The sequence below is a fragment of the Pungitius pungitius genome, chromosome 17 (assembly GCF_949316345.1).
Source record: "Pungitius pungitius chromosome 17, fPunPun2.1, whole genome shotgun sequence".
Classification (NCBI taxonomy): domain Eukaryota; kingdom Metazoa; phylum Chordata; class Actinopteri; order Perciformes; family Gasterosteidae; genus Pungitius; species Pungitius pungitius.
The window spans coordinates 14461634-14479450 of record NC_084916.1 but is presented as its reverse complement, the minus strand read 5'-3'; the positions used below and the strand labels follow the sequence as shown (position 1 = coordinate 14479450).

Genomic DNA, 17817 nt, shown 5'->3' with positions numbered 1-17817 from the left:
CAGCCTGTCAGAAACAGAGTTGCACAAGTTCCAGTTTGTTGTTGTTGTTGTTTTTTTGTTTTTTTTAACCCGCTTACAAAAGTAATAACAGGGCCACCGTACAAAATCAGAGGTTTATAGTAAATGTAGGCGCGCAATTTTGAAGAGATGTTGTGAGGATTCGGTGGAATCAGGCAAAGTCTCTGTAAATAGGAGCTTACTGACATGGTGGTCTCTGGTGAGGAGGCACTATGCTGTGGTAGGGGAGGGGGAGGGGGGGGGCAGTGATAGGGACAACAATCTGGCTTTGAGATGCCGCAGAAAGAGATGAGCGCAGTTGGTGTCCCCCCCCCCCCCCCCCCTCGCTGTGGGAGATCAGGCCTAATGGCATGGTGCGACAGGGAGATAATGCTGGGGGGGGGGGGGCGGGGGGGGTGCAGTTGTATATCAGACCTAGACGTATTTTATGCTTTTGCTGACACGCAAACAATCCAGACAACAACTTTTCAATCTGGCATCATTTTCCTTCCGTCCTCCATTAGTCTACTTTGCTCGTCCTCCCTCGTCTCCGTCTGTCCTCCCTCGTCTCGTGACTGCTTTCATCCCAACAGCCACCGCCCCTCTTCTGCTTTACCTCGGCCTTTTCCCTGGCCTGCTCTGCTCTGCTCTCTACATCCACAATTACTCTTCGCATGAATATGATTTGGGTCTCTTTGTTCCCTTTATACACCTGTGGCTTTGGCCCAAGGAGCTCGTGCCCTGTGACCTTTCCGTTGCTTTCTAGGCTTCAACAAATGCGTGTTCACGTGTCCGTACTTTCCCTTTTTTTTTGCCGAGTCATCATCACCTGGCATCAGCAGTGACGGACACGCCTTCACAGAGAGAAAGGTGGAAAGAGGAAAAGTACTCCCCCCCCCCCACCCGCCCTGGTCAGCAGCTGAGACTCCGAGGAGCGACTGACAGCTTTGCGGCCACATGACTCATACCGTATTTACTGCTTTGGGGGCTGATGGTGGGGGGGGGAGGGGGCAGAGCGTTGGAAATAGTAGCTGCTGCCGCAAAAAAATCACAGACAAGACACATCGATCCTGCAGCTGTTGTTTAGATGGCCTCCGAAGGTGAATAGCTGGCTTTGACTCTGAGGCCCGGAGGAGAGAACCCTAATTCAAATAGGGTCAAATGTCCTCCGTGGCGTTGAGCCACCAGCAGACAGACATGACAAGTGTGCACGTTGCTCTGCTTGCACCCACAGCACGCAGGCTTACTGCGTGCAGTAAATCTCCGACGTGATTATATTTGAGCTTTTAATGTTTCCGCTGTGCAAATCGACTTGTGTGTGTGTGTGTGTGTGTGTGTCGCAGCTGTGCGTCCGCCGTGATCAGTTCCTGCCCGGCTGGGCTTTTTTTTCTTGCTGTGGATGTGGCAGTCTTTTTTTTTCTTTTTTTTCTGAGCTCTATTTATGCCGAAAAACACGAGCAAGCCCGACTGTCGTGCGCTGCCGTTTGGGGCGTTTTCCCGGGGAGAAGCATATCGATGGTTACGTCCCCGGCTTGTCGGCGTGTGCACCTGAGTGTACCTGCACAAACATCTGGCCGCTCTGTTCTTGTCACGGTTTGGGTCCTCTTCCTGTCTTATTTTGTAGTTTTCATGTGTCTCGTGTCTCTGGGTGAGCTTCACTTCCTGTCCTGTCATGTGATTGCCTGATTGCTTCCACCTGTGTCCAATCACCTGCACCTCCCTTGTGTATTTAAGCCCCGTGTGCCTGTTGTCCCTCGTCGCGTCATTGTTAATGTCTTAGTCAGTCGCCGTTGGTGCACGTTCGTCGGCCTCTGTTCAGTTTTGTGCTGAATAAAGAGCACATTTTGGAAATTTTGAAACTCCTGCGTTTGAGTCCTGCCTCCCTTCAACCTGCACCAGCACCCCACACGACAGTTCTGATCGTTGGAAGCTGTTACATAATGCGATAAAAACCCGTACAAGCACCACAAGCTAAAACACCCGGAACACAGAAGAGGAGAATCTGCGGGCTTGGCGTCTCATGCGGGGGAGAAGGAGGGGGGGGGGGGTTCGGAGATGATGGGTTTAGGGGATGTCTGCAGCGAGATGGCGAGAGAGACGATTTCCAGGGGAAATGTTAAAACACTTAGGGTAGTAAACCCAAGGGGAAAAGGCAAAGCAAGCAAGGCTAAACCGCACCTGCTCCCAAAGTTATGTCACAGCTTTGTGGTCAGCTGGACTTACAGGTGAGAAGCCGGACAAACGCTTTGCCACGGTGATGCAAATAGAGACAAAGTATTTTTTTTTTTAAGTTATACGTCTGCTATTTGGAGGTTTCAGACTCAAAGCTACTTTGGCTGTTTAGAGAATGAGTTCATTTTGCTTGGAACCTTTTAGTACATTAAAAAAGTAAGGAAAATTGGAGGCCAAAATAAGAAAATGCGTGCCGCAGTAATATACAGTGTATGTTATCTAAAAGTAAATCAAATGGTCTATATAAATGTCATGAAAACATGCGGTTTCCCTGACATTTTGAGACATTATATTGACTAAAATGCACTTCCTTGAGACCTACCAAGACTCCATTGCTGCTATCATCCTAACCTTCAACCTTTAACGCAGTCTTCACCCATGCAAACCCAGCCGGAGGAATACAAAGTGATACTTTATGTATACTTGCAAATGTCCTTAGCTATCCCAGAACTCTGTTTCAGCTTTTGTCTGATGTCCTCATACCTCACGGAGAAAAAAAAAAAAAACACACACACACACACACAAGCAAGCAAGGAGAATACCAATCCACTCAGCAAGCAGCATATCCCTGAATATCCCCTGTGTTTGCTCTCCCTGGCTGCTGTTGGTACTGCTCGTGTTTCTCCGTAGGTGTTTGACTTTCTCACTCCCCCTCTTTTATGTCCGTCTTCCCCTTCTCTTCTTTGTCACGCTCCCCTCCTGCGATGTACTCGATCCAGGCCCCTTGCCAAACTTGCGAGTGACTCGCCATCCAAAAAACGCTGCCAAACAGCAGTTTAGAAACGATCAGGCACACATGCATGATGAAGCAGATCCACTGATTGATTAATCTCTCGGGCTTCATTTCCGTCACGGCACGCGTCCAGGGAGCCTGGCCAATCCAATTTGTGCTAACGCGCCACCGCTAAGCTAACTATTGCACACGTGACGCACATGAGCGCGGTGCGAATCCTCTCATCAAACGTTCCATTTTCATTTCATACTTGGTTCTGACACTGAACATCCTCAGGGATTGAACAATCCCACAATCAGCCGTTGTGTCGGACTGCACGCACGCAGGGAATCGGGTCAGGTCTGTGACAATGCAACTCGGTTACACAATATCGCAGACAAAAGACGGAGCAAACCCTCCACGGCTGGTCAAAATGAAGCCTCTTCATTCGTCTTTTAGTGGTAGCAAAGGCCTGGGGGCGGGGGGGGGGCAGGGCCGAATGGGGTCAACCACGCACAAACACAAACACAAACACTCACACGCGCTGTCGCTTTTTTTTTTTTTCTGAGGCTGTGACTTTGCGTGTCAAAGTTTTTCCAGAGCTTGAACTCTCTGTGATGTGAAGATGCAAATTTTGCTTTGCCCCGGCTGAAGCAAATCTCTCCCTCCACACCTCCCCCCCCCCCCCCCCCCCCCTCCCTCCGCTCGCACAACGCAAGCAAACGGCAGGCAAATATTGTCGGGAATATTTTCGAATTTCTCACATGTGACCTTGCCCTGTCTGGTGCCTGGTAACCAATCAGATAGCGCTGTGGGCGGGACATTGAGCGAGGCTGCGGCGCGCCCTGCACATTGTTTTTTTGTTTTTTTTTACTGTTTATTCACTTTACAGTAAATCTTAAAATGGGTATAAAATGAGTCACAGGAGCAGCGTGGAAGCTGCGTGTCGGGCTCAGGCCTGTCAGCTCTGCGCCATCACCGGGCGCCAGTAAGGAGAGCTGGGTTTATATGTGTTTGTGTTGTGGGTAAACTATTCCTGTGTGTGTGTGTGTGCGCGTGTGTGTGTGTGTTTTTGGACTAATTCTGAGGTGCAAAGGGGCATGTGAAGGGCACAGGGCACGTTCGGGTCCCGGAGTTTGTGTTTTTAAGTGTTCGCACGTGTTTATGTGGCAGTACGCTTCCTTCCTGAAGACATCTGCTTCTGAGATCCCTCGCAGCTGAGGTCCTTCATCGGGGGTTCAAGGTCGCAGTCTGGATATCCTTTGACTGCATGTGTGTGTCTACATATGTGTTCACTATGAAATACAGCGGCTACTTGTTTTCACATGGTTGGATAAATGGGATTTATATAAACGTTTTTAACGCACTCCCAAATGTTGTTGTACTGTCTTACCGGGGACGTTTGGCACATGCTAGTGTGGCTACGTGTGTGTATTCTATGTCCGTCGCCACTCTTTAAATCTTATGCATCCTACACTGAAACCCTTGAGGTCTCTCTCTCTCTCTCTCCTCTCTCTCTCTCTCTCTCTCTCTCTCTCTCTCTCTCTCTCACACACACACACACTGAGCTCGAGGGGCCTCTATCGTCATCTGCACCATGAGCAGCCTCCAGCGCTCTCGTACTGTGGGCCAAGACCAACAGACAGAAAATAGACAGTCACAAAATAACCGAGTCATCGTCAGCAGTCTGCCCCTCGCTGCCTGCCAACTTTCTCCTTCTCACTTCACTCGACATGAGACTGAAATCGTGCATTAATGCCCAAACAGTGTTCAATTGTGACAGAATAACGGAATATTTGTTCTTTTATTGACAGATGAATGGACTCGCAACTCAACACATATGTGCACATGGGAAGGAAATACCACCCAAAATATGTTTGCACTAGTGGTAAAAAAATAAATAAAAAAATCCTGACCGAGGGGAAACTATTGAGTTCTAATTGTTAACTTTATTGTAGCCTGGCTGAATATGGAGCTGCAGGGCAGCACACACACACACACATTGAGCCCAGTACGTATGTGTATATAGTATAGCATAGACACCCAGCAGAGCTATATTTAGACCAGCACCGAGCGGTAAAGACTTCCTGGGATTAAATCAAGCTCTCCAGCGTGCCATTACACCTCACGGCCCTCTCACGTCTTTATTTTCGACCCAACGGACTGATCGGCGCAGACAGCCGTGTGGAGGCTCTCCTTCCGAAACACGAGTCAGCAGTTAGAACCGGGCTTAAATGCAAGACCACCAGCTGTGAGCAGACCCCCCCCCCCCTCCCTCCCTCCTCCCTTCGGCCTGACCCCGTAGAGGCTTGTTACCTTGGGTTCACATTGGAGCGTGCTTATCTGTAAATATCCTGTGACCCAGTAAAGACGGGTTATTGTTACTATGTTACTATAATTACCGCGGTAATTATGAGCAACATTTAGGGCAATGGGCGGATTGTTTTGGATCTCTTACACTTACAATTGAACAAGGGTCGATTAACTTTCATGATGAGATGGAGAAACATTGTCACATTGAGTTTTACAATTCTCTTTTACTTTTATTCAAGGATTGTTGAAAATCGAATATGATCCTATTGTGATCATATTATATATTGAGATGTTATCATGACACACATCTACCCTGTCTAAATTGACGATAAAAAGCCCATAATACCTCAACATGCTCAGAAAATGCTTGAAAAAAAAAAGTTTACCCTTAAATGCGAAATCAAATAAGAGAATGGACTTTACCTTTAAATAAAAATGCTTCTATGCCAACAAAAAGATGCCATGAGAGCGGTAAAGGTGAACAAAATCAGTGAAATGATGAGACCTGCAATGCTCACAGATTGTTTTCCTTGTCAGAGTCTCTCCTTCACACCACTGTTTCTGTCACAAAGTTGACTTTCAGAAACATCTGCGGAGTTTTCTGCCACTGTTTAATCTGGAGATTAAGCGTAGCAGCAGTAGACCGATTGTGCCCTCTGCTAAAGCCAACCAAGCAGAATTCAGTCCAGTGGGGACTCTGCAATTTTTGCATTTCCTGCTATGCAAAAAAAAAAAGTACCCGGCGGTTTTGACTATAATTACTGTGGATTAGGACCAGTGCATGGCCTGAACTGGTCCCGGTTGTTTTTCTGTTTGGAGACGTGTTGATGGTGCAGTAAATGTTGAGGGATTAGTCAACGCTGAAGGGGTCACGGCGCTAATCTCATTACGGCAGGAAAGGAAGGCGGCGTCTCACCACTCCTGAGCGACTGAGCAGGCGGCCTCGTCCCCCCCCCCCCCCCCCCGTTTTACTGAAATGCTTTTGCACGCTGTGAAGTTGTACACCGGGCCCTTTAACCCGTTATTGAGTCTTTTAATCGTGTTTCAGGAAGGATTCGAAGTGAAAGTCCTTTGAAACAATCAGGAGTGTTGGATTGTGATGAACATGTTGACATATTTCCATGTCTGTTGGGTCCTCATTTGGACAATGGAAATGTAAACCGAGCTTAAACAACTGGTTCTCTCCAGTCCCAGGTCTATGCTTTGATTAAGCTGTGGTTTAGTCTGGCATACTGGGAGGGGCTCGGCGATTGCTGAATCACAATTTCTAAAATGAGCGGCCTTTGGTGATGTGAATCTTCAAAAACTAAAAAATAAAAAGCTCTGTCAACTATGTATAAAACACGCTGTGAACATACGAACGCGATGCAGTTTAACTTTTAAAAACCGTAATACCGTCAAAAGTAACTGACAAAATGACTTTAACTGATGATGGCATGAACATCGGTGTTTTATTGGAATCTCAACAAAAGGCTCAATATTGCAACGAACCCTGAATCCTATCCATGGGGTCCGAGCTCTGGTTTCTAAGTGATCTAATGGATGACATGTTTGCACAGGTGCATTCAGGGGGCAGCGAATAATTGAATTTAAGTGTGTTGTGTTTCAAACTCATGGTTAAGCATGTTTTGTGTCACTGAATGGGAAACAGTGAAGTTTTAACGATACTAGAAGTGAAAACCTTGAAACAAGTGGAAAAACCTAATTCTGCTGGCCGACTGGTTCCCCTTTTCCAAACGAAAATTGAAATGTTTAAGATGGAATATTGGAGCAGATGACTCGTTAAGGCCGACATGTTGCAGTGCGCGTGAGGTCATCTCGAAGCCGTGTGCACAAGAGCTTAGTCCTCCAAAACAAAACTGTAAAAACTCCCAAGCAAACCTATAAATGAAATGCGCCTTTATGACTTTCCTTCATCTGTCTGTCTGCCCTCGGCCAACACGGCACTGGCACACAGGCGCACACATTTCACACACGCAGAAAACCCACAGGGACACATCCCAGTGAGTGTTTCAGCTTTTCCTGTGACAATAATAAAGTCTAAGGCCAGGAAAAAAAAAAGGGAGAATCCCTTCAAAAACCTTACTTTTGCAGTTTTCCTCTCCTCACATATTCCCCCTCCATCCTTCTTTTTCTCAGACCAGCATCTAATTCGGACGTGTCATTTTCAGACTCTCCTTTGGGAGAATACTCGGGCAGCGCCGTTAGGCTGCTGAGGGGTAATTTTGACAAGAAGACTGCGCCCCTCCCCCCCCCCCCCCCCACTGCCAGGTATTTACAGGGCATCGCCATGACGACATGGCATGGTTATTGGACTTACGCACGGCCATGAAGTGAAATGAAGACATTTGATTCCATAAATTCTGTGCAAGAAGGGGATTTTATTTTTTGGGATATAAATTAAACCCAACCATCAATCAAAATGTTTTAGTGTTCATCGGCATGAAGTATAGAAGTCAGAATGTCAATAAAACCCCGGGCTTCAAATAAAGATAATTATCGAAAACCTCCACAAATGTAGAACGTTTCAAATCAGTGTTTAATGACGTCGCTGTGCTGCTGATCCCTGTAAACTAATTACAATGGCCTCCTTGTCGGCACCCACTGCATCACCGGAACGAATCGCGTCAAGTTTGAGGTTTATCGCTGCCGCTGACATTGATTACGACCTTGATTACGCAGAAGCAATTCGCTTTCTTTCCTCTAATCAGACCCCGGCCTGTACTCAGTGGTCGCCACTTTCCTCTCCTCCCTTTTCCTGTCCCGTCCCGTCTTGTCCTTCCATTCCTTTCTCTTAAGTCACCTCCTTCATGTTGATTTGTAAATGTCCTTCTCTCTCTCTCTCTCTCTCTCTCTCCCTCATGCCACGCTCTTTGCTTTTGTTGGGTCACTTCTTAGTTCCCACGCATGCAGCATCCCGGCAACTGCGGGCTTGGATCGGCTCGCTAACATCTGGATCTCAGCGAGCAACGCTGCTGATCTCGCAGAAAGGGGGGGGGTCCCGCTTGATGGAAGGACAGACGCGGCGCTGTAATTCTTCGTCTGTTTGTGGAATGATAATGATTTTGACCCTGGCCTTGGGTTAGTCTTGTGTAGCTTAGCAACAGTTTCCACTGAGCTCCAGACCACGAGACCTTAACCCCCCCCCCCCCCCCCCCCTCCTGATGGCATGAAGGATTTGGCCTCAACACGCAAACTTGGCGCAGGCTGACGAAGCCCCCCCGCTGACACGCAGCAGAATGTACAAATGCTCAAATGGACACTATGAGCAGTAAAGAGCACACGTGATTGTAAAGTACTCACGGATAAGAGCACCACCATAAGCTGATGGGGGGGGGGGGTGGAAATTGGAACTTCTGGGTTTTGAGTAATACAGGTTTTACTCAAATTATAATCAAATCTCAACGTTAAAATATAAACACAACCGTGTTAAAAATACAATAAATCTGAAGACTGTGAGAGAATACAAACCACAGAACATGATCGAATATTATCAACGCATTGAGTACCTGAACTGTGTGATACACCTTGAATTTCTTTGCATTAAGCCTTTATACGGTTCATATTAAGTTAAATTATTACAGTTGAAGTCCTATGGATCTGTCATTTTTTTCCAGCCTTACAGGCAACGTGCATGGCCACATAAACCTTTCTCTCCCATAATGTCATTATTCATGAGAGCACTATACGAGGAGGGTGCCATCCTCATAAAAACATAAATATCGGAGTTGAAATCGTTAATCTTACCAAACTTTTACCGATTTTGTTCATCCGCACTAAACAGGTACAAACCAATCAGAGACAGCGTATCAAGCTGAAGTAAATAAGAGCCAATAGGTGTGAACGAGGTCGTTGGAGACGACGTCCCGCCATTCTATTCAAAAGAATTCTTGCACTCTTATCGATGATGCGCCATCGGCTAAACTACCACGTGGCAAAAATACACCCGAGAGCTAAGTACAATTCCAAGGGTCACAATTCACAACAACATTTGAAGTATGTGTAATACGATAAAAGGGATTTGCATTTAAGGATATTAGTAATACATCTGAATATCATTGCTCTGGAATGAGCGCATTCTCGTTTGTTCTGAGTGCTTTCCATGTCGTGACCTGAATACCTCACTGCTGAAGCCCGGCCAGCAGCTCATTAACATTCCAATAGAGCCCTAATCACCACTGCAAAGTGTGTGTGTGTGTGTGTGAGAAAGAGAGACCTCGCACGCGTTGCTCAGGCGAGTCGAGGGAGGGGGGGGGGGGGGGGGTGCCTGCCTCAGGTGGTCCACAGGGTGCACTCTGCATATTCAAACCCGTTGTGCAACCTTTCCGAACAGCTGATACTCATTTTACTTCCTGGTTTTATTAATGCAGTCATGAAACACACACACACACACACACACACACACATACACACAAGGGTTGGTAAGAGATGAAAGGTGCACCGCTGAATGAGCAAGGCAGACACGCTGTGGCTACAAGAAAAGCTCGCAGGTTGAAACATTTTTTTGTTAAATCGTTGTGGACATTTCGTTGTGAGTCTGTTAAATCTGAGAACAATAACCACTCCTTTTGTATCCCGTCTCAGAAAAGCTGTATAACTCCAACGGACGTGACCTGAGGAGGGCTCTGTTCTCCCTAAAGCAAATCTTCCAGGTAATGCACGCATATTTCCCATGCAATTACTGTCAGTTTGTTGTTGCAGGACACAATTGGTTATTGTGGCCACAGCGCGCCTCTCCATCAACGTGGCGTTTCTCTCCCCGTGTGTGGGTGTGTGCATGCATGCGTGCGTGTGTGTGTGCATGCATGCGTGTGTGTGTGTGTGTGTCAATCTTTATTTTAAGATGAGGAGTCAGCCACTTAAAAGACCAAGTGCTTTTTCTAGAGCGCGCGCACACACACACACACACTATCCATTGTGTCGTGACAGGGTTATTCAACACAAACCTTAATGTGCATTAAGTGGTTTTGGGCACAAGAAAAACTGCAATCGAGTAACGAATAAAAAACATCCTTTACGAGGGGGATTGTAAGTTTTTTTACTGCCAATTTAAGTCCAAATGTTGCACATTACTGACACCATGTGATAACAAAAGAGAGTGCAACTTGAATACATTTGGTTCTGTATGTACACAGTGTTTATCGTATTACAATATGACTTCTCCCCCTGTTTAACTTCAGGATGACAAAGATCTGGTCCATGAGTTTGTGATGGCTGAAGGTCTGACGTGTCTCATCAAGGTGGGAGCGGAAGCTGACCAGAACTACCAGAACTACATATTAAGAGGTATAGATTCTGTCCCTTGTTGATGATCATATTCAGACACAATGTGACGAATACTGACCTCAACGTGAAAATGACTACTTATTATAACTATAAAAACATTAGCAAAGGTTGGTAGAATAATAATGTTACATAATGTAGTTATGTGTGCATGTGTGTGTGGGGGTTATTACTATCCACATTCTTTATAACACAACCAATAAATGATCATTTTTGATAATATGATTTATGCTTAATAAGTATTATACTATTAAGGTTAATACAACAAATAAATGTAACCATATATGATGCAAAAATTAAAATGATTGACATGCTTGTGCATAGTGCTTGTATTGCATTTGTGCCTACCACTTAAAAAGAAAAATAGAAGACAATTTGAAATGAATAATATTAAAAACATATATGAGATACAGTTCAGCCATATATCAATTGTACAAGTCTGTAATGAGGTATCAGGACTTCCTTTCTGAATCTTTGATTTAACCCATTATTCTTGATAGAGACTTTTAAGACATAACTTCAAATTTGAGTCCATAGTCGTGGAAGTTGACTCGTTTTTAACATCTGGTAAATTGAGAAGAGAGGTTTGACTTTCACTTTCATTTTGACTCATGTTTGACAAAGAGCAACATAGGACAGCTATGTCAACAACATGTTTGACATTCTTTTCTTTGAAAGTATTGCGTGTAGAAGTGGTTCTACTGACTTCAAAGTGTAAAATGTTAATGAACAGTATATAGAGTGCTACAACACCAAGGTGGGTTTAGACTGCATAGTTTCTGTTAACATCTCTTTATTTCTATTTCGACTAACAAGTGAACAACTAACATACATGTTTAGAGGTGTAATAAGTAAACTGGATTCGGTCCAGTGTAAACACTCAAAACATATGTTAGTGATGATTTGGTATAAATTAATCAAAATGGATTTTCTTAAAGTTTCATCTTTATCTTAGGCATCACATCTTTGTTAATTAGTTCCTACAATCGAGTACAAAGATTAAAGATAATTCGCCATTTGCTCTGGCTCTACCAAAACAGGGAGTAAAGCCTAGAATAGATTGACTGAAGGATTCCAGTAGGTACACTAGCGCCATTTATTTCCTTAACCAGAACGCCATAAGGTCGAATGGAGCTCTTCACTATCTGTTTTTCCTGCTCCGCAGAAGCTCCTTCAGGAACATTTATTTCCTTAACCAGAACGCCATAAGGTCGAATGGAGCTCTCCACTATCTGTTTTTCCTGCTCCGCAGAAGCTCCTTCAGGAACAGGAACCAGCCAGTAATCAGATCGTTGGCAAATCTTTCTCTTCTCGGGATTGATTCGATTTTGAAGAATCACCTTGTAACTCTTGCCAGTCGTCTCCGATGTGAAGGTCCTGGCATACTCTTTTCTCTCCGCAACAATAATGTCTGGAGTTGAGTAGATTCCTCTGCCGTATAGCGCTCTTGGTCCAGCTTTGTAGTGGCTCCTGATGACCCCGTTGGCTCCATTAATGCTTGTTCCATGATAGGAAACAGGCCATTCTCCAGGTACCGAGGGACTCCTCCATCCATCTGTGCCCAACCAGGCGTCTCCATCTGGATAGATCCCTTTGACCTTCAAGGCCATGCGGTACCAACCTTTTGGCCGCTGGTAGAGCTCATTACCTCTCATACACTGAGCCGAGTCGGAGAGAGCAGTGAAGTCGTAATCATACGGGGCGTCAAAAAACGTTTCCGCATCGATGAAAAGCTTTGCAAAAGCCCGTCGTTTCCCAATGAGGTTGTGGAGATGAAAGCCATCAACAGTCATCAAAGTATCTTTTGCCTTGTAGAATTTGTTGACAGAGTGGCTAATTTTCTCTCCATAAACTGAAGACAAAACTTCAGCTTTCAAATTTAAGTCCATATACATGGTTTAGGAGTATAAAAATCAAACCTTTTCTTCCTTGTTGCTGGACTTTCCACGTGTTCCGTGTTCTCGGTGTGTTTAAGCTTTCGCTTTCTCGCTCTCTCTCTCTCTCTCTCTCTCTCTCTCTCTCTCTCTCTCTCTCTCTCTCTCTCTGAGTGACCAGCGTGCAGAGCGTGGAGGTGGGAGCGATAGCGTTTGTAGTGTAGATCTGTCTATTATTTAATGCGTTGAATTTAGAAGTTTTATGTAGACGTGTTTTGTTGGGTTTGTTGTGCGCGTTTTTGCAGCCGATCAAGTCACGCTGGTTCGGCGCGCTAAACGCAGCCATGGACCTGAGGGTTCCGCCGGGCTTCTCCTCCCTCGGTGGAGGACTGCAGCCTGGCCGTGGGAGAGACGGTCGGTCACGGCAGCGTAAATGAACAACGCGGTGGTGTTGTTTGTAGACAGTGTGGACAAAGCCAACGTGGTGGTGGACACCAGGCTGCAAATCTCCTCTCCTCAGACACGCGGAGTCGCACAAGAAGACGCTGTACATGCTCCTCAACCGAAAAAACGTGTTTAAAGTAAGGGTGGATGGTTTTGATTATTTGCTGTTTGCCAACTCTGACAATTCAAGGTGTTACCGGTGTGGGAGGGAGGGACATCAAAGCAGAGCATGTCCAGAGAGGAAATCTACCAGTCACAACCAAGGGGGGGCATGAAAGACAAGAGGGGACAGTTGGGGGTCCAGCAAGGAGGTGAAGAAGGGACAGATCGAGTCCAGGAGAGTGTGGCGAGTGAGGGGGGGGGGGGGGGGTGAACGTGGAGTTCAGCTGGTGGAGTGAAGGACCTGACGGCTTCCGGCTACGAAAGTTCGTCCAGAGGATCCACGAGCGGGCTGCCGTGGATTGAGTGGAGTACTGGCTGAGAGGAGGAGCCAGTGACCAGACGAACCTACGGTTCATCGACAAAGTGGGCGATTTCTGTGTGCTGCAGAGGAACCTGGAGCTGATTGGCTGGAAGGAGATTGTTCTGTGTGTTCATTAGACCTTTAATGTCAACATGGAATAAGTGTTTGTTTTGTGTTTTGTTTTTTTAAGAAAATAAAGGTTTTTGAAAAATCAAAAAAATCTCTCTCTCTTCAAATTATAATCTCGGAAGTAGCATTATATATAACAGAGTGAAACTGCTTAGTGTGCTTTTATAGATCATGAGCTCAAAGCTCATTCAGTCAGGGAGAAACCATATCTCAACTCCTGTATATAAACTACAATAAAAATAAAAAGGAAAAAAAAAACTGCATCCAGTCAAATCATATCAAACTTATTTTATTTTAAGTCATTTTATAATGGACACTAGACCCCAGCGTGGTCTAGCATTTGTGGGTTCAAATACACTTGGTATCTCCCTCTTGGTATCTCCTCAAATGCACTTGGTATCTCCCTTTTTTATTTTTTTGCGAGTTGCCAAATTTATATTGCCCAGTTTTACTAGTGGAATCACTGAACGTAAATAAAGTAATCCATAGAGCATAGTTCAATTACTTTTATCATGTCCATTGTATTTTCGCTCATTCCAAACATATATTTTATTTTGATAACAACATACATAGCACAACTAATAGATGAGCCCGTGTGCTTGGTTGGTTTGTTGCAGGTGTTGAACTCTCTTTCCAGATGTGTCCCCTCTCTCTAACTTTCTGTGTCTGTTCTCCTTCCCCCTTTCTCAGCTCTGGGGCAGATCATGCTGTATGTGGATGGGATGAACGGTGTCATTGGGCACGCTGAGACGATCCAATGGCTGTACACTCTCGTCGGCTCAAAGGTACATAGCATCCATACAAAACACACACACACACACAGTAAGACACACACACTGAAGAAGGCTGCCATTGTATTCCTTGGCTGACTTTGTGTTGGTGTGGTTTTTATTGGCCTTGTGGTATTTTCATGCTGCACTTGAACAAATCAGTTTTAATTACATTGGCTGAAATCCAACATTAATTTGTTTCTAAATTCTAAAATCTAATTTCTAAAAATGTATTTCATTTGATTACTCTTCAGAATGGATATATACTATATAGTAGTACATTTACAATCTTTATCTAATATTAAAATGGAGTAAAATAATTGAATCACCTAATTATGACTGAGACAACGCTATTATTGTTATCATAACTATTCACCACACATGAAAAAGGTCTACATTAATCTGGTTTTTGGCCACAGGTCTACATCATGTACATGTGTCTCCATAATGAACAAGGATTTAAAGATACATTACGATGCCAAAGAAAGAAAAAGATGGTCCCAACAGGATGGTCCCATCAGACTGTCTGTTGTTTGTGTTGCTTCTGTGTCTGTGTGAGTTTCTACCGTTGCATCCCCCCCCCCCCCCCCCCTCTCTAGTTCCGTCTGGTGGTGAAAACAACTCTGAAGCTGCTGCTGGTGTTCGTTGAATACTCCGAGTCCAACGCCCCGCTGCTGATAGACGCCATCACCTCGGTGGAAACCAAGAGAGGTAGAACATCTGCTGCTCAGCACGTCTTAGTCCCTGTAACGGCTGGCGGACATTTATTAGGACTCATTTCCAGGGTGCAAGCCGTGGTCCAACATGATGGAGATTCTGCATGAGAAGGACGGAGTGGACACAGAGCTGCTGGTCTACGCCATGACCCTCATCAATAAGGTGCCCGTAGTGTCTATTTACTCAATGTTTGTATACTTTTGCATTACTTTATTTCATTTTGCTTTCGTCGTGGGGAAACAAAGGGAAACAGGTACAGACGTCACCGTCAGTGTGTTGGTTCAACAAGTAGCTCATGAGTATATGATGCCCGATCAAGTTCTGCCCCAAACTTTGATGGAATGCATTTTGTATCCCCAGTGGCGCCTCGATGACTCGTCGGTCTCCTTTTCTTTCTGCAGACGCTTGCAGCGCTGCCCGACCAGGACTCCTTTTACGACATGGTCGATGGTCTGGAGGAGCAAGGCATGGAGACGGTGACCCAGAGACATCTGGGGCGGAGAGGCACGGACATGGACTTGGTTGAGCAGCTCAACATCTACGAGGTACGTGACGGTGGGGAAGTCGCTGCCAGCTGATGGTTTTGGGTTTGATGCACCCGCTTCACACCCGATCAAACTTTCCCCCCCCACCCAGATGACCCTGCAGCACGAAGACGGCGACGACGACAGCCGGCCTCCGGCGGCCGGACGGCGGGACCGCCGACGGGTCAGCCTCGGGGGCGGCGACAAGCGGTGCGGCCTGGAGAGGAGGCGGAGCCGCAGGGCCTCTCTCGGGCGGTCGGGCCAGGCCTCGCCCTGCGGCCCGGCGTCCCCGCGGAGGGCCGCTGGCCCGCAGCCGAGAGCCGAGGACGCGAGCGAGAGGTGAGGCGCCCAGGGGGGGGGGGGGGGGGGGGGGTGTCGAGGAGTGTCAGGATTAACGTTCCCTTTAACTGGGAAGAACTGACTGTCTTTCTGCCCCAGAGCACTGTCAGGTTTCCTTCCATCCATGTAAGTCCAAAGGCTTCCCCACGCCTGCTCCTCCTCACCTACATGCTGTAACATACTCTGAGTGGGCTTTTTGTTCTGCATGGAACTACTGGTGCAGGGTTGTGCTCCAAATAGAGCAATAAAATGTTTTTTTTGTTGTTCTAATACATGCTCACGCTTTATTAAACAAGCGAATGCTTATTTCAGTACCGCGTGTGTGCACAAAAAAAAGGGCAATTTAGAGCCGGCTGTAGCTGCTGACATCAGGTAAATCTTTCCTGTTTTACGTCCTCATTGCTGTGTCTCTTTTTCCCGGTCCGTTGGTCCCATGCCTCCGCCTCGCTTTAAAAAGGGTGGCGGTGTGTGTGAGGGTGTGCATTCCAGCACGCATTTGTATCTTGAAATGGAATTGTGAGTGAGCCACTTGCGTATGGTAGATTTGAAAAAAAGTGACGAGTGGAAGTGAGAGACTGCTTCGCATTAGGCAAGTGCAAAAAAAAAAAAAAAAACCCTCCAAAGAAGGTTGTGTTGTCCGTCCCGTTAGTCCCACACACATCTGGCTCTGGTCTGCTCTGCTCTCCTCATCTGGTTTCGACGGGCGAAGCTGTTGAGTGACTCTGATCTCAAGTCAGTTCTTCAGCCAATGGCTGATTCTCCTTTCAACATTCCTGTCCCTTGTCATGTCCCCGTCTAGTTCTGCATGTAAAACTGCCTCCCTGGTGACACAAAACGTGTAATGTGAAACATTCACCCCCCCTCCCTCCATGCCCTGTTTCATTTCTGTGTTTTTTCTTTATTTACACCTTTGTCTGTTGTCTTTAAACATCATGAATGCTTTGGTAATTTCATTGTACAGCTGTTAATATTATTTCAAACCCTATTTTAAACACTCCGTCTCTCCCTTCAACGTTTTGCTCTCTTCAGTCTCTTCATTTCTTTAAAAGTGCGGGGATTTCCGTTTGCATGCTTGTCTTTCGTATCGCATCATCTCTCCCAAAAATCCTCCCTTCAAAACTTTCCACCCGACCATCCATTCATCCTCCCCCACCCTGCCTCCACAGAGAGGAAGAATGGGATGATGGGATAGAGGAGGAGGAGGAGGAAGAGCAGACTCCTGAGACCGAGTCTGATTCGGATGAGCAGGAGGGGGCTGATACAGTGTCTAAACTGACCACCCTCAGGTATTTGAGGACCTAGTGGTAACATTTACACTAAGTCATGACCTGTGGTCTTATGGAACATAAGGCGGTCTGCATTTAAAGCATTTTTGGGTTGTGTGTCTCGTTGGTTTGATCTCCTGATCCACCTGCTGTAGTGTTTCAGTGGGTTACTCCTGCTTCTTGGTCCCAGTTTCATCCATTTATTCCTCTCAATCCACCCCTCTGTTCCCATCCCGGTCAGGCACCTTCCGACCACAGGTCACCGGACGACCGTCCAGTCCATCACCATCACTTCCAGAAAGGAGAATACAGCAGAGGAGGAGCAGAGGAATCGGACTGAACCCCCCCCAGCGCCCTCCTTCTCTCCCCCGGCCTCCTCCCCCCCGAGCCCCCCCGCGCCACCCTCCTTCCTGGCCAGCCTGCTGGCCCGCAAGCGCTCCACCGTCACCGTGCCGGCGACCAAGGAGGTCAGCCCGCCGTCGCGAGGCAGCTCCCGTCCCACCTACATGCCCTACATGCCTCAGTCGCCCTTCCACCTCTTCTCCTACGACCTGGCCGAGGAGCCGGCGGCCCCGGCGCCGCCGCGACCCGGCGAAGAGTCCCCCAAAACACCGTCTCCCAGGTTAGGGCGCGGTGGACGGACGGACGGGGGGGGAGAGACCAGGAGGCACGGAAAGCTCTCCGATGTCTCACTTGCGCCTTTTTTTCATTTCCACTCCTCTTCCTGGCTTCCCCCCCCCCCTCCCCCCTTTTCG

At 46.7% G+C, this 17817-nt stretch overlaps 1 protein-coding gene across 6 annotated transcripts in view; it reads left to right on the top strand.

The window, feature by feature from the left end:
* Positions 1 to 17817, top strand: part of fhod3a (formin homology 2 domain containing 3a) — a 36859-nt gene that overhangs the window by 8047 nt on the left and 10995 nt on the right. For 3 of the 6 annotated variants that reach the window (XM_062558393.1, XM_062558392.1, XM_037474651.2), the window contains exons 4-11: positions 9839 to 9906; positions 10435 to 10540; positions 14138 to 14232; positions 14817 to 14928; positions 15002 to 15096; positions 15336 to 15479; positions 15571 to 15797; positions 17304 to 17684. In XM_062558393.1, coding sequence (XP_062414377.1) covers positions 9839 to 9906; positions 10435 to 10540; positions 14138 to 14232; positions 14817 to 14928; positions 15002 to 15096; positions 15336 to 15479; positions 15571 to 15797; positions 17304 to 17684 — 1228 coding nt within the window. Of the gene's footprint in view, positions 1 to 9838; positions 9907 to 10434; positions 10541 to 14137; positions 14233 to 14816; positions 14929 to 15001; positions 15097 to 15335; positions 15480 to 15570; positions 15798 to 15896; positions 15924 to 17303; positions 17685 to 17817 lie in introns of all 6 variants that reach the window. The other 3 variants (XM_037474656.2, XM_037474653.2, XM_037474654.2) reach the window with 2 other exon arrangements.